General features: G+C 37.3%; 2 protein-coding genes across 3 annotated transcripts in view; one reads left to right on the top strand and one right to left on the bottom strand.

Annotated features, from left to right (window-relative positions):
• The window catches only part of LOC148731629 (uncharacterized), a 40395-nt gene extending 31263 nt beyond the window's left edge, over positions 1–9132 (bottom strand). Inside the window, exons 1-4 of one of the 2 annotated variants that reach the window (XM_088759350.1) lie at positions 8841–9132; positions 7134–7228; positions 5846–5901; positions 5071–5153 (exon numbers count right to left, since the gene is read on the bottom strand). The gene's annotated coding sequence lies outside the window, so the exon portion shown is untranslated. The remainder of the gene's footprint in view (positions 1–5070; positions 5154–5845; positions 5902–7133; positions 7229–8840) is intronic. The other variant, XM_088759348.1, reaches the window with a different exon arrangement.
• LOC148731628 (uncharacterized) lies at positions 138–15856 on the top strand. The gene is made up of 5 exons (XM_088761927.1): positions 138–152; positions 572–703; positions 1230–1659; positions 2267–2560; positions 15780–15856. The coding sequence occupies exons 1-5, from the start codon at positions 138–140 to the stop codon at positions 15854–15856; spliced, it is 948 nt and encodes a 315-aa protein (XP_088618053.1).
• Positions 15857–16078: the final 222 nt, after the last annotated feature.

Here is a 16078-nt window from a genome sequence, read left to right as displayed (position 1 = left end):
GCAAGTAGTTTAGACCTGACCAACACTCACTGTCTTAAGATAAGTGAGGAGAATGTTCTCTGCTGTAACATCCACAAATTGCTAGACTTTTGAGTCATCTCGGAGAAGAACGATAAACTGTAGACCTCGTCTCCCGCATGTACTCCGTGCCGGTTGGCAGGGGATGTTAAAAAACCGACGCACTTCTCGCCAATGTTTGGGAATATAACTCCCGGCGTGATGGTCTGGTATTGTCACAGTCTACGCAGATCCCCATTTAACAAGCTCTAAAGCCGAACTGTACCGGCCTGTCTAAATATCACAAATACTGAATAAATAAATGTAAGACGTGTGTCCTTATCCAGATGGAGAATTGAGAAATGAACGAAATGAAATGAGGAAGACAACTGTTGTTTACTGTTCCAACTGTCTTTTTTTATCCAATATCCTCCCGAATATGCCAAATAATTCATTTATATACACACGAAGTATTCAGACTTCATTTCAATACACACGAATATCGTTACAAAGAGGAAAAAGGGAGAATGAATAGTCAGATAATGTTGATGTTCTGTCTCGTGTATCTCTGCAGGAAATCAAGTTTGACCTCGAATTAGACCCTGTGAAGTTGCTGGGTAACGTGCAAGTAGTGCGCTCCCTGGCAGACAAAAAGAAAGGACCAAAATTTTATGTCCATGCCAAGAGAAAGCCACTTGAAGCTGAGGTGAGGAGCTGTAATGTCACAGATCACTTTTCAACAGCCAATCAGACCAAAATTTGATCTTATAAGGGGGACCAATAAGAAAACAATGAAAAGTAAAATGATGGGAAAACACATGATCAAGCCACGAACGGTTTTCGTTTTCCTTCTGATTGGTCGAGAAGATGATACGAATTTTTTTTGCTCAACAATAAAGCGCAGTGGAACAAAACCTTCCACATTTTTTATCAATTTTATTATTTGTGCAGGGACTTCATATTGGAATAGAAAACTGTAATGTTATAAGTTACATAAAAAACGCTTGTTGGTCCTCACTCCGTGCAAACGTGTGAATGGACCAATACTCGGGGACTTAAAATAGATGAGGACAACAACTACAATTACTAGCTGATTAAGATACTGCGAGACCGTCATTTATTGAACTGTTTTTAAAAATCTGTCTAATTTGTATATACTGCCTCCTTAGCACTTGATCTTAACGTCTCTATTTCGCAAACACGATCCATTGACTACAGTTACTTTCCGTCAGGTTTACATTCAAGGAGCCGTTGTTATCTTCGGAAACGAATTAGAGATCATGTTTAAATTCACAACAGAACGCATAGAGGCAGAAGTGGCTGTAAACCTGTTCAACGTGTTCAAGGCGAGAGTTGCTATCGCGGCAGGCTATGGAAACCCGTTTGCTGGTACCGGTTTTACCGCCAAGTTTATCATAGAAACTGGTTTTGATCAGCTTTCGAACAAGACTGCTGAGGTTTTAGTAGCTGCTTTACAAGCGACAAGAAAAGCTTTGGAAAAAGCTCAGTTGGCAGTAAAAGAAGCCAAACTTGTCTGTGAGAGGAAAGCCGGCAGTTTCTGCAACATCTGTGAGAAACTGGCGTGCGATGAAATTTCTGAGGAATGCAAGCGCGCTATGGACAAGTTTAAGCACTTCGTGGGAGAAAAACTGGACAAATTCGGTGGGGATTTTCTGCGACTAACCTCGAAATTTGCTTTCTCTTTGTCTTAATTATACCGCTTTGCGGTCTACAGTAGTATAAAGCGTTACAGAGGTTAATGATATTTTCCTAGGAGTAAGTGTTCTATTTCACAACACCCATTCAAACTCAGTTGAATAAAGATAGGGAAATAATGATTGACTAACGAACCGAGCTGGCTCAGCTTGGCTAAGGGGTTGGGGAGGAGGGAAGGGGGAAGGGGGATGAACGTGAGGGTATGGCCCAAACGATAAGCATGGGAGGTAGGGGGTGTTCTTCCCGATGCTTCCCTGGACAAAGTGAGTTTGAATGGAGTGAACGGAATTCCTTGGTATCTATATTACGTACGGAAGCAGTGTGAGTAATGTTCATCTGGCCGATAAAACTGAAGTTTTGTTGAATAATTTAACTTTGCTTGTCAGTGTTTTAAATGGGAAAATAGTTAAGCAAATTTAAATAAACATTTATATCTCGTGTACGAAATCTATATGTATATATATATATATATATATATATTTAGATATTCATTGCTATCATTATTGTAACCGTCCTCATCATTGACTACCATTTGGCTCAATCCGTATTTCAGGTCGGAAAGTGAAAAGCATTGGAGAGAAATTAAAATCTGGTTTTAAAAAAGAGAGAGCAAAACGTTACATGGATCTCCTGACGGATGGAATGAACTGTGCAGCTCAATTGAAACAGAATAGTGACCACACAAGCGATTATTCAAGCCACGCCCATGCAGATACAACCTGCCACGACAGTCGCTACGGAAACAATACAAAGTACCGGTCATCTCGGCGCAAGAGGTTCGTGGGTAAAATGATGTGCGAGAAGCTGGCTGAAAAAGCTTGTACGATAACAAAAGATTTGTGTAAAGGTAAGAAGGGTTATCAGGATATCTTTAGTGACAGCTGAAAATACCAAAAACAGTGAAATTTTAAAAACAGTCCTAACAGAAATGTGAAACCATACAAAAAAATAGTGAAGATTAATAGTGAAGCTTACCTTCAAATTATTAGTAAGACTCGCTTTGCATAAGTGTCAAAGGTAATACTGAGCCCTCAAAGAAACCGTACATCTTTTTATTTTGTTATGAATAATTTTTATCATATCTCTCAGTTAGTACGAGCGTTTTGATTGGTCGATTTATCGGATCTTATTTCACTGTACGGCTCACTCTGATTGATATCTTTGATTCAGGTGCATGGTCCGCACGAACGCGCCTAGATCATAAAATCTGAACTGAAGAATCTCAGTCTGTAAGTTGGAGCTTGGATCGAGAATACGAGGTTAACAAGAGATATGCTAGTCTTTGACAAAACACATAACACTTAAATTAGCTTCGGACTCATTTTTTAATAATGAAACGGTTGCCTTGGATTACCTGATTATCAATTAGCCCACCTCATTAAAGCCATAAAGTCTACAGCTAAGATGTAAAATGTATATGTGCACGATCCTTCGCAGTAAAGCACTATTTGAGCAATAGTGAAAATCAGACCTGAAAAAAATTTCAGACCTGAGCTAACAAGCTCAGGTCTGATTTTCACTATTGCTCAAATAGTCCTTTACTGCGAAGGATCGTGCATATATACGTTTCATAACCGCAGTTCATACATATGTTTCATATGTTTGTTGTTGTTTGATTTATCATCTACGGGTTTATGTCGAATTAATTTGATGGCCTGCTCCCAGTTGGCTTGTTAGCTCAATTGGTAGAGCGCTGCACTAGTATCGCAGAGGTCAGTGGTTCGAATCCCGTACAGGCCTGAAATTTTTTTCAGGTCTGATTTTCACTATTGCTCAAATAGTGCTTTACTGCGAAGGATCGTGCATATATACATATATACGTTTCATAACCGCAGTTCATACATATGTTTCATATGTTTGTTGTTGTTTGACATAAAAATATGTATATCAGAATCCAATTATCATTTCCTTTGAATGGTTATTATTTTACTTTGAAGCAAGCCAATAAGAGGACAGGAACATTGTGGGCTTGCAACCATAGTATTGTATTGTATAGTATTGACTGAGTCTCGATTAAAAGCAGTAATTTTCGATTAAAAGCAGTAATTTTGAGTAATATTTCCCTTCTAAACAGTACTGAGATAATTGTAAATTTATTTCAACTTATTGTTAATGCAGTTGATGGTTTGCGGACAATTTTCAGTGCATAAAGTGAAAAGAAAGAATTGGGTTCGTTGGCGAAGCCGCTGATGCGTGCGCTAAAAGATGCGTAAGTGGCCAGTGATGATGGTTTGTGAGGAAAGCAATGGTGTTTGAAAATGTTTTCTATTTATTTTTGGAGAAAGGAATTAATTTCTTTCCTGCCCACTCCTGAATTGATAAGTTGGTGAGGCTGGTGGGTGTACGTTAAATGATACGCGACTGGAATGGTCCTTTTTTTTTTCTTGTCCAAAAATTATTGATTAAGTTCTCTGCTGCTTGTAAAATAAGTGAGAGGTATAAGATAAGTTGGTAAGGCAAATAAAAAAGAATACATATAAAAATTAGATCTTCCTCTCCCCCTTCCCCGAAATGCTTGGAGTGACCTAATGGTGCTTGGTGATCTAAGGGCGCCAAAGAGACAGAAATGAAATTTTTGTTTATTAAAGTGCATTTTATATATAAACTTTACAATTCTGCATTTTCTAATAAGCATTTTCCGTTTCCGTATAATGGAAAGAAAATCAACAAAGACAGCCATTTTGTGCATCGTTTTGTCTGATTATCTGTTCTAATATGTTCAAGAAATTTGCATAAATCGAAGTTTTGTATGAAGTTGACTTTATCTTGCCATAAACGTATAAGTTGCTAAGAAATTGCTCAGATTGGTGACAATTGCTTAAGTTCGCTAGAACCGCAAAAATTTGTTCCTAACGCCAGAAGTTGCCGAGCACAATGGGACAGCAGGCCTACTCAAGGCTGTGTAGTATTCTTGCGATCTCCATCATTGGCATTCAGTTTTGTATAGTCTCCGCCCCCCTCCCCCTTTTAACTCGTTAACTCTGTCAGCGACGACTGATGCTCCCTCGGTCCCCCCCCACTGAAAACCAAGGAATCCTCCTAAAGCCCATTCAACTCCCGCCCCTCCCCCCCTTGTCGTGAAAAGGTTGCACGTGCTCATAATAAAGTTTTCCTGTTTCGGTATATTTAGTAGTTGATTAAGCAAGTTATTATTTCTTGTAGCCAACATTGATTTGTGGAATGTCAAAGGAAGTATTGACCGGCTTAAATGGCTTTTAATGTCGTCATGTCAGATCATGATGCTGTTCAACAGCATCTGGTTTTTTTTAGTTTGTCCGCAATCGATATTATGCAAATCACATCCACTGGAAAATAAAAAGTTCATTAAGCGTCAGTCGTTACACAAAAATAACTTACCTTTGGAAAACAAAGGCCTCAGTTGTATAGTGATCGGTCTTTAGATGAAAATCCAACTGTTCCAAGGCAATGAATATTGAGGCCTAATGTTTGTTGTGAAACAAGATAAAAAAAAGTTTCAGTTTTTTGACGCTCATATTTATTATTAATTACTTAAGTTAGACCGTACCAAACAGAAAGACTTATGCTGAGATGGAGCAACCAAAAATTGAGGTAAATATCTTAAAATCTCTTCTCATATTCCTTCCAGTGGTAGAAACAATTTTTTTGTCCATCATCTTCGTTTTGTTTGAATTTCATTTTTTTCGACATCAAATTCTGGACTCATTTAGGGACCGGGTCGAAAGTACAACGTGTGATGTTGGCTTTGAAGAGCTCGGATTATGATGTAGCTGAGAATTATTCATTCTGACGGGAAATGCCAGTAATTTTCTTTTCATTCATGATTGAACTTTTTTCGTCAGTCCTTATCAGAGATGTCATAACTGTAATTACGACCACAACATGCGGATTGAAATATGTTGCTCGTTTTGCATGGACTCTCTTTTCCTTTAGAACCGCTCCTGATCGCCCTCAGATAAATAAATTGGACTGGGTATTTTCACCTTTCGTAAATGATCTTCGTGATCCTAAATCAATAATTAAATTTTAGATCCTTAGCGAGAAAAATAAAAATAAAAAACTCTCCGTGACATGCATGTAAGTTACTGTCTGTTCACTGAGTGGTTCGTTACGCTGTCACGCAACTGAGTATATCAGCCCTGAATAAACTCACCGATTAACACAAGCGAAGGTTCTTAACTCAAATCTCCTGATCGAGGTCAGTTTTACCTGGCAATGGGAGAAAAAATATTTATGTCCTCCACCGGGGGATTTCGAAACGCCTGTTACGTCTTAAATTGTGCTTTGGATGGTTGGCACAAGGCAACAATTCACGAAGCCCGTGATTATCTTTTCCGATAATGTTGCTAAAGAGATTGCGGCAAATGTCTTCCATATAACCGTTTTAAAAACACCTTCATGATGGCCTCCACCATTAAATATAACAACAACAGTTGATTTAACGACCGTTTCCTAGAAACCTATGTAGATAATGTAAATATAGCTTTTAAATATAGATAGGTTTTAGCTCATAGATTTTTTAATTGTTATAATTTTGAATATTCTTGTATACGTTATATAATATATTTATTTAATTACATTATTGTAATATACGCAATTCAGCCGCAAGGCTGCTAGGTATATTTAAATAAACTATCTATCTATCTATCTTATGATGATGTACTTGATGATATGGAAATTCATCCTTCAGATAACACAGGAAAAACACAGGAAAAATTCCTGAAGCCGATAACTTCAAATGTTGTAGAACATTGATGACTCAACTTTCCAAAGTCTTATCAGTGAGCCAGTGATTCTTTGTTTTGAATTAAGTTATACGCTGAATTGTCGGATAGAACTTTGCAGAGCTCAATCTTGGCACAATATTTGCTTGTTCCTTTCAAGAGAAGACAACCATGTAAAACGTAAAGGAAAGCAAACAGTTTCTCCCTTCTTTTGCCTCGTAAACGATACAATGTAAGTTGCCTTTTGCACTTCTGCTGATTGAGATCATTATGGATTTATCTTAAGTAAATAAGAATTGGCTGCACTTTTATAGCGTTCGAAAATACTTCCGAGCTTTTCAGACAAAAGAAAACTTGTGGAATTCACTGCCGCACATCATAAATTTCAATCGGTGAAAAAAGCTGCGTTCACTGGAAACGCTTTTTGTTACCTGAACTTGCTTTCGAGCAAAGTCTTAGAGTGAGACCGAAAAAACCTCCAGACTTTTTTTGGAGTTTTTTTTTCAGTAACTTTAACCTTTATAACGCAAGTTTTGCTACAAGACTACTAATTGCAAGTCAAAAACACGTTTCATTTCTAGATTACTTTATCCACACGTTTGTTGTGTTTCAAGGCATTCTTTCATCTTATTTTGTTTCTGATCGATAAAATGCAAATCACACCACTGGAAAATGAAAAGTTTACAAAGCGCCAGTTGTTACAAAAAGAAAGCTTACCTTTCAAAGACAAAATCTTCGGTTTTATCCTTGAGATCTATCTTCCGATCAAAATCTAGCTTTCAAAGGCAATGAATACTGAGGCTTAACGTCCGCTGTAAAACAAGATAGAAGTAAAATGTTTCGGTTTTTCAAGGCTCAGATCCATTATCAGTAATCAAAGTTAGACGTACAAAATTGAAATACATTTGATGAGATGGAGGAACCAAATATTTGGGTTAATATCGTAACACTGATCTTTTCTTACCTTCCTTTCAGTGAAAGAAAAAAATTTATTCGATCATCACTTTGTTTCACAAACTCAGGACTCATTTAGGGGTTGACTCTAAAGCACAACATGTAATGGTTGACAATCAAGAGGTCGGATTAGAATGTAGCTGGAAAGAATTTATTTTACCGAGAGCTGATAACATGCGATTTAACTGGTCGAGTTTATTTCTGGTTCTGAGTGGAATAAGAATTGACAAGGCCTCGCTGTTTGTGATTTTCTTTTCAATTGTGATTTATTTCGCTTCTTATCGCAGACGTCATACTGTAATTACGACCAGAACATGATTGAGATATGCTGCTCGTTTAGTATGGAATCTCTTTTTCTTTACATCCGCTTATGATCGCTCTAAGATAAATATTTTGGACTGGTTTTCATCCCTTTCGTAAATAAACTTCGTGATCCTAGATCAGTTATCTGGTCTCAGATCCTTAGCGCGAAAAATAAAAATTAAAAATACTCTTCACATGAAGGTCACAGTAGTGATGTCTTGACGGATTCGTCACCTTGTCACGCAGCTCACGCAAGGAAAATGAACTTGGGTATATCAGCTCTAAATAAACTCACTGATCAAACCAAACAAAAGTTCTTGACTGAAATCACCTGATCGAGGTCAGTTTTCGCTGGCAATGGTAGAAAAACAATATTTATGATAACGTACTTGATGATGTTTTTCTGTCACGCCAAATAAAATTTAAAAAGAAAAACAGAAAAATTCTCGTGGCCGATAACTTTAGATGTTGTAGAATACTAATGAATCAACCCTCTCAAGTCTTATCGCAAACCAGTGATTCTTTGTTTTGAGTTAAGTTATACGCTAAAATGTCGGACAGAACTTTGAAGGGCTCAGACACGGCACGCTATTTATTTGTTCCCTTCCAAGGACCACAAACATGAACGCCGTAAATCAAATGAAAGCAAACAAGTTTTCCTTTTTTCGTCACTGACACTATAGTAATTACTCATTCCAAACTCCCCGAGCCCAACGCCATCATCACGAATTTATCTTATGTAAAAATTGGCAACACTTTTATAACGTTCGAAACTACTTCTGTGCCTATTTGAAAGAAGAAAACTTGTGGAATTCACCGTCGCATATTAGTACTTTCAAACGTTGAAAAAACCTTGCGGTCATAGGAAATGCTCTCTTTTACCTGACTGACTTACTTTCGAGCAAAGTCACGAAGTGAGACCAGAAAGCCTTGAAACTTTTTTCAGGAGTTTTTTCAGTCGCTTTAATCTTTACAACACAAGTTTTGCCATAAGACTACAAATCGAAAAGTTACAAACGTGTGTCATTTCTAGGTTACTTTGTCCACAAGTTCTTTAAATATATTCTTTGGTCTTATTTTGTTTGTGATCATGAATGTCATGCAAATCACATCACTGAAAGTGAAAAAATTACACGAAATGACAGTCGTTACACACAGAAAGCTTACCTCTAGAAGACCGTGAAAATCCTCGGTTTTGTCGGAATCTATCTTCAGATCAAAATCCAAATGTTCAAAGGCAATGAATATTGAGGCCTAACGTCCGCTGTAAGACACCATGAAAAAAGGTTTCAGTTTTCCACGCTCAGATCCGTCATCAATAACTAGAGTTCGTCGTACAAAACCGAATTACTTCTGCTGAGATGGAGCAACCAAATAATTGGCAAAATTTCTCAACATTGATCTTTATAAACCTTTCTTCTTGTGATCGAAAGAAAAACATATTTTTTATTCATCCCTCCGTTTTACTTGAATTCCAATTTTACGACACCCAATTCGGATTCATTCTTCTGTTGGCTCGAAAGTATAACATGTAGCTGGAAACAATTCATTTGGACGGGAGCTGATGGCAAGCAATTTAACAGGTCGAATTCATTTCTGAACGTGCTGAACTGAATTGATTTATATAATATATTTAAAAGTAACAGCAGCTAAGAACTTAACAACAGTACTCAACCTTACCTTTTTCCTTCAGTGCCTTGCTTTAAAGATAAACATCTTATCTATTTTCTACTTCTTCCTTTGATTCCCAAAATACGTTCACATCGGACAGCCAATAAAATATGACGTTCTGTTTCAGTTTTCAGTGAAACTAAAATTTGGTGGAGAATTTTGCCAAAACCTATTAATTTTTCAATTTGGATATATCAACAAAGTTGAAATGGTAAATTGGCCACCGTAATGATTACCAAAGCTGACGTTTCGAGCGTTAGCCCTTCGTCGGAGCGAATAGAGGAATTGTGGGTTGTGTGTGCTTTTAAAGGCAAAAAATGGAGCTACGTTATTGGTGGGTGCATGGCAACGAGAAAAACATGAATAAATTAGTGGAATGAAAAGCGTTCATTGATTATTTCGTTACTCCCACCGACGCAGCCCCAAACAGTTTCTTTCGAAACTATCAGCCTTTACTCATTTCTATTTTTCAATTGTTATAAAAAACTTATTCAGGTTTGTTAAACTACAATAAATATTCTTCTTCTTCAATGAAATACGCCTTTATTTTGTCCTTTGTTATTACAGACATCACTGAAAGTAACAGATACTACGCCCCACCCCCCACAGCGCGACAGTCTTTCCTGTCGACTTCCGACTATTCCCGAGCCCACGACAGCCAAGCGGAGCACTGTCGCTCCCGCGATCAACATTCACGATCATCTCACGAGAGGAACTTATGTTACTGAAGAACTTTGGTCATGTCACGTGAAATTTACCTGATCCCCCTACAAGGCTCTGCACTGTATTTATGAACCCCCCCCCTCCTCATTGGCATTTCTTTGAAAAACTGTGTTGCTTCTTGCATTCAATCATGTGATCTGTTCTTGGCTTGTTGCCGCCCAAATTGTGACTTTCTTTGTTATCGAACACGTATTTTTTTCTTCCTTTTTCCTCTTTCCTTTTTTTTTTTAATAAAATAAAACAAAACAAAATCGACTGCTAGCGCAAAGCGTGGAAATCTGTTGTAGGTTTCATGACCGGAAAAACTCTGCCCGCTCCTGAACTCTGCCGATGAGACCTTAAGGAGAAATTCCAACATTAGCTGACTGTCAAACAATGTTGTGTGTATCTTATTAGAGGCTGGTCGTCTCTCAGCTTTTCCTGCCCACAGGGGTGGGCGTGCTTGAACTGAATGCAGAATGTCGTTAAAGTGTATGTTAAACAAGTGGATACCTTATAATATTCCAGGGCTTAGTTTTTCTCCTTTTCCTCTCTTATTGATACAGAAGTACTCCTTTTCCAGAGTAACGTCTCTCTGGGACAGGGCTAAGATTTTTTAGAGGGGAGGTCATAGTTTAGAATTACTGGCTGCATTTATACAAGAAGTGGCCTTCATAGATATCAGCAAGCTTTTAGTGATGGGATGAGAAGGACCGAAAAATGAAGTGTCTTGCATCGTTTGTATAGTATTAAATATATTAATCAGTAGTTTCACTAGCAACCTTTGTGGCTTCCCTTGGTGTTGATGTATGGGATCCCATGAAAATGGGTTCCCACTCCACCGCTGAGCAATCTCGTGATCAGTGGGTAAAAAAGGAACAAAGCGTATGCAGGGGTGGGAATGAGTGTGTAAAATGAACATAAAAGTTAGCTGTTAAAATTGAGGGAGCCACCTCTGTAACAACAGCACGCTCCTAAACTCAATTTAAAATTGTAAAAAATGTATGTTATATATTATTAAAATAAAAAATAAAATCAAAATAAAATAAAATAAAATGAAGTTAAAATATTACATAAGAGTAACTATTAGAAAGAGGGAGCGAAGCATTTAGGGTTTAGGGTTAAATTGCTAATGTTATATTAGAGTTTTGGTTATAGTTGGGGTTAGAGTCATATTAGGGTTAGTAATAGGCAAGGGTTTACTTAGGGTTTGTGGAATGCGGTCTCTGTTTTTGTCTGTAGGAAAGGAAAAGGGGTTATTGAATAGGATGGGAGAAAAGGATTATTGATAAAAAGAAAGTATTCTCCTTTTACAATTCTTTTTATGGATAGGTGACTGCAGGAATGGGAAGGATATAGGTAGAAGAGAAGCATTGTTGATTCCTATTACCCTCTTGATAAGTGGTTGCAGGGGATGTGATGAAAAACTGGGTTAGGCATTTTAAATTATAGATGACATATAAATAGAACCTGAGCTAGTTAACCGTTTTCCTGCAAGATTATGGTGAGGGGTTATGTTAAAATGTTTTGGGGTGGGGTGGGTAAGGGTTCAGGTTTATATTTTTTTAAGAACAATAAAGGTAAATAATATGGAACTTTGCGTAATAAGAAGGCTTTTTAAAGAGCTAATACAATACATATATTAACAGAAGACTTTTATATATTATAGTATAAGGAGTTGGATCGAGGAGTAGTGAAAGATATGAAGTGTCTATGAAAGTTGTTCAAAGATGGAGAGAAATGGAAATCAACCGGCCGGGTGAGGAGAGAAGGATGCATCGGCACCAAGGCTCCTTATGGTTGTGAGTCGTCAGGGGCAAAGCACAACCGAGCGAGGATGTTACTAACCTGGTACCGGGTCAATGCCCGACATCTTCGTGCCGAGTCCTTGTTGAAGAAAGCGAGAAAAACTACACAATTATAGTGAGAAATTAGAAAGTCATTGGAAGCTATTCCAAAGGGAAAAAAAAGTTTAGATAATATAGAGGGAAGTAAATATGTATACTAAATAAAGAAAATTTCAGATATAAAAGAAGAGAAAACTTATGTAAAGAAAAAAAAATTTTTTTCGGAGATATTACGGTGAAGAATGCAATGCTCATGTAGAGAAACAAAGAATGCGGTGCTAATACAGAAGAGAATACTTATGTGCATTAAAAGAAAAGTAATTAAATGAATAAAAACAAAAAACAAAAGTAATAATAACTTCAAGTGTGCGTATACTGAACGGAAGTGTCACGAAACGGGAATTAGAACTAAGAGGGGAGGTGTGTGTTAATATTTATATGAAGAAAATAAAGACAGATACCTTAAGAAATATGAGAAGGAGCTGCCTTGTCCTCGATATCCAAAGGAAAATATATATATATATATATATATATATATATATATGAGGCCCAGAAGGCCGAAACAGTACTGTCTGCAGTTAGATATAGCTCTTTGGCATACAAAGCTCTGCTTTCATGTCCAAATTGAGCACTCTAACTAGGATGAGTCATTGCTCTGCAATTGCGCATGCTCGCTAGTGTACTCTAGTTTGAGCACTCTGGCATGGCTTAGACGATACCACAAAGGTTGGATCGTTTGGGGTGACCATATTGGTTCTCCTCCATCCTAGCATTAGCACTGCACTGATGAGGCCCAGAAGGCCGAAACAGTACTGTCTGCAGTTAGATATAGCTCTTTGGCATACAAAGCTCTGCTTTCATGTCCAAATTGAGCACTCTAACTAGGATGAGTCATTGCTCTGCAATTGCGCATGCTCGCTAGTGTACTCTAGTTTGAGCACTCTGGCATGGCTTAGACGATACCACAAAGGTTGGATCGTTTGGGGTGACCATATTGGTTCTCCTCCATCCTAGCATTAGCACTGCACTGATGAGGCCCAGAAGGCCGAAACAGTACTGTCTGCAGTTAGTTATATATTTCAAAGGAAAAAAGATTTTCGCTACCGGCTCTGTGTCGCGAAATAGCGGAGTTGAAAGATCTTAATCTGGGACGGTCACGTCAGAATGGCGTGATCGTATTGCGTGAGTCTTATGACGTAAAGGTAACGCACGATTGCTCTTGGGAAATTGATGAAGAGTGTTCAATCGATCTTCTTCGTAAAAGGGATTTTGATCCGCGAGATGTCAAGAAAATGAATTATTTCTAGAGATAAAGGAGATAACTACGTGTGTCAGCAGAAGGAATTGGAGACGTCGATGTAAGGTTATCGGACGTTGTTGGAAGAGGGCGAGGACCCATTGCTGAGATCTCTCGTTCTAATCTGGCTGTGGAAAGTGATTAACTGTTGGGATGCATCGATCCACCTTCGCCGTGAATGGTTCGCCGAAAAGTATGGTGTCGAACGTTGAGTTAAACAAATTAAAGATCGGAAAGAGAACAATTATTGTATTGATTTATTTAAGTAGAGAATAGCTACAGTAGATGCACCCAATCTATTAATGTAGACAATAGCTAGAGTAGATGTGAAACAATGAATAAAGCATAGAGCATACCAAGAGTTAAGTGGATTAAACTGTTCTGCATACTTTTACAATATAAAATAGATGCCATAAACAAAAAGACAGTCTTTGATGGACACAGCGCGGAGAAAGCCCCGCAAAAAAGGGAAGGCCATAAGTATATAAATATAGTACGATTATAACAAATTCGAGTTTTGACAGAAATTATGCATAAAAATATGTATAATGAGCAAGGTTACAATACAATTATGAGTTAAAATGCAATAAAGAGCTAAGATAAATTACAAAATTCTTTGAGATTATCAATGAAAAATGTCGAAAAATTATAATGAGGCAAGAATAAGGTAGATTCTTTAATAAACTACCTAAGAATTATATACATAGTGGCTTTAATGGTCAACTACAGTCTCGAAATGGAGTTAAAGTGTTAAGAAAAGAACATCAGGGATGTCTTCTCTATATTTATGAGAATTTTGTTGCGATTTAGTTTTAAAATAGCTCAAGGCATATAAATGTATAAGAATGTAATGATCATGTTGGAATCCATAAACTGTAAAAATTGAAATACAGAAAAAAAAAATTATATATATATATGTATATTTTTTAATGGCATTAAAATGTTTTTATTATCTGGTAATTTTAGAGTGTAATAGCTTATTGGTGAGTAGCATGGTGTGTAGTTTGGTGGTGTTGCTGTATGCTTTGGTGAGTTTGGGGATATGCATGTTGTGGTATTTGTGTAGGATATGGCGTACTATTTTGTCTGTTCGTGCATGTTTGTTGTATTTGCTGCGGTAGTAGATTATAGATTTCTTAGTGGATTGGTTTGTTTTGGTGAGTCGTCGTCTTTTGTGACAGTGATATGGTAGCCAGGGGTAAGAGTTTTTAGTGATTAGTTTGTTGGGGTAGTCAAGAGCGGTCAGTCGTAGAGAAAAGAGTTTGTGTATAAAGTCGTAATCGTCTTTGGTTTTTGATAGTCTGCTGTATCGTACAGTTTCAGTCTTGATGATGCTTGTGAAAATGTGTTGCGGGTGATTTGATGAGAAATGGGGGTACATGTATTTGTGATGGGGTTTTTGGTAAATTTGGTGGTGAATTTTGTGATATAGTTTGGTGTGGTAATTGAGGGAAATTGTGAGGTCTAGGTAGTGAATGGAATGACAATTGGTGGTGAAAGTGATTGGGATTTGGGAAGGATATGTAGTGGATAAATGGTTAATATTATCTGTATTGTTGTTTTTGTCTGTCAACAAAAATCCGTCATCAATGCATCTACAAAAAAGGAAAAGTCCAGTGGTGTCGCGTTCTGAAAAGAAAGTTAATTCCCTGAGCAGCAAGACCAAGTCAGCGATTTGCCGGCTGTGGTAGCTGCCCATAGCAACCCCTTTGATTTGTAGGTAAACGTCCTGTCCTGAAAAGAAAAAGTTACGGTTGTTAATAAAACTGTTTAAATTAAGTAAAAAGTCTCTGTAAAAGGTTGGTAGGTTTGATAGTTTGCAACTGGTGGTGATGGCATGGATGGTGTCTGAATGTGGGATGTTGGTGTAGAGCGATGTGAAGTCAAAAGTCGTTAAAGTAAAATTGGCAATATCGTCAACATAAAAGTTGTGAAATGAGTCCAAAAGGTCTGTTGAGTTGTAAATTAAAGGAAAAGGAATGTTTCGTTCTTCAAAAATGTCTTTCAGTTGTAAAATAATTTTGTTAAGTTTTGTACCAAGTAAATGTGAGGGGTTAGAAGCCGTCCAGCTGTGTGCAGTTATAATGGGTCGTCCTGTTAGATTGTGAAGGTTTGAGGGTGAGGCAGTATCAGTCAGTTTATGTACTTTAGGTAGGAGTTTCATGTAAGGTAGTTGAAGTTTGTCTTGTGTAATAGTGTTAAGTAGTTTCTTGTCGGTTGAGGTTGAAAGTAGTTTGTTAAAACGTATTTGTAGTTTGCTAAGTAATTTGTTGGAGTTTGTTATAGTCTCGGTAAGGTCAAAATTGTCAATACGTTTGTATGTGGTGGAGTCTGTAAGTTGTCTGGGGTATTCGTCTTTAAACCATGTGATGGGATGAGAAGGACCGAAAAATGTCTTGCATCGCAAGTTATTTATACTATGTATATTTTTCATAAATTGTGCATTTTGGCAAACTTGAACATTATGATTCTTGTATTGTTGGCGTCAAATTTGGTTGTCACGGCTCCTTGCAGGACCTCATAAAAAAACTTATTCTGACTAGCCCTGATCTATCTTAATTTACCTTTTAAATTTTTTTCTCAATGTAGGGTCATCGTTAGAAAAGTACGATAGAAATGTCTCTCCATTAAATGATCTTACAAAGAGACCCCTGGGTTACATGTAAGGAAAAGCAGACTATCCCACTAATTATGCAGTCAGAAGTGAAAAACCCATGTGTATATGAGAAAAATTTGACGTCCAGAGATGTGGAAGGCATGGCAAGTACCGTTTGTTTTGTAAGGAGAAATAAGATGTTGGTCTCTCTCAGGTTTAAAAGGTTAGGAGTAAAGATATTTATAGCTAGGGTGTAATGATAAAATTAAAGTTTGAAATTAAAAAACCATCT

Source organism: Stylophora pistillata, chromosome 5, assembly GCF_964205215.1.
Source record: "Stylophora pistillata chromosome 5, jaStyPist1.2, whole genome shotgun sequence".
Lineage (NCBI taxonomy): Eukaryota > Metazoa > Cnidaria > Anthozoa > Scleractinia > Pocilloporidae > Stylophora > Stylophora pistillata.
Note: the sequence above shows the minus strand (reverse complement) of the source record. Positions and strands in the feature narration are given on the sequence as shown.

Bases quoted from the DNA above. Each gene is read 5' to 3' on its own strand.
- LOC148731628 (XM_088761927.1), top strand. The intron at 704-1,229 runs GTGAGGAGCTGT...ACTTTCCGTCAG, and splicing joins GAAAGCCACTTGAAGCTGAG to GTTTACATTCAAGGAGCCGT. The intron at 2,561-15,779 runs GTAAGAAGGGTT...TTCTCAATGTAG, and splicing joins AACAAAAGATTTGTGTAAAG to GGTCATCGTTAGAAAAGTAC.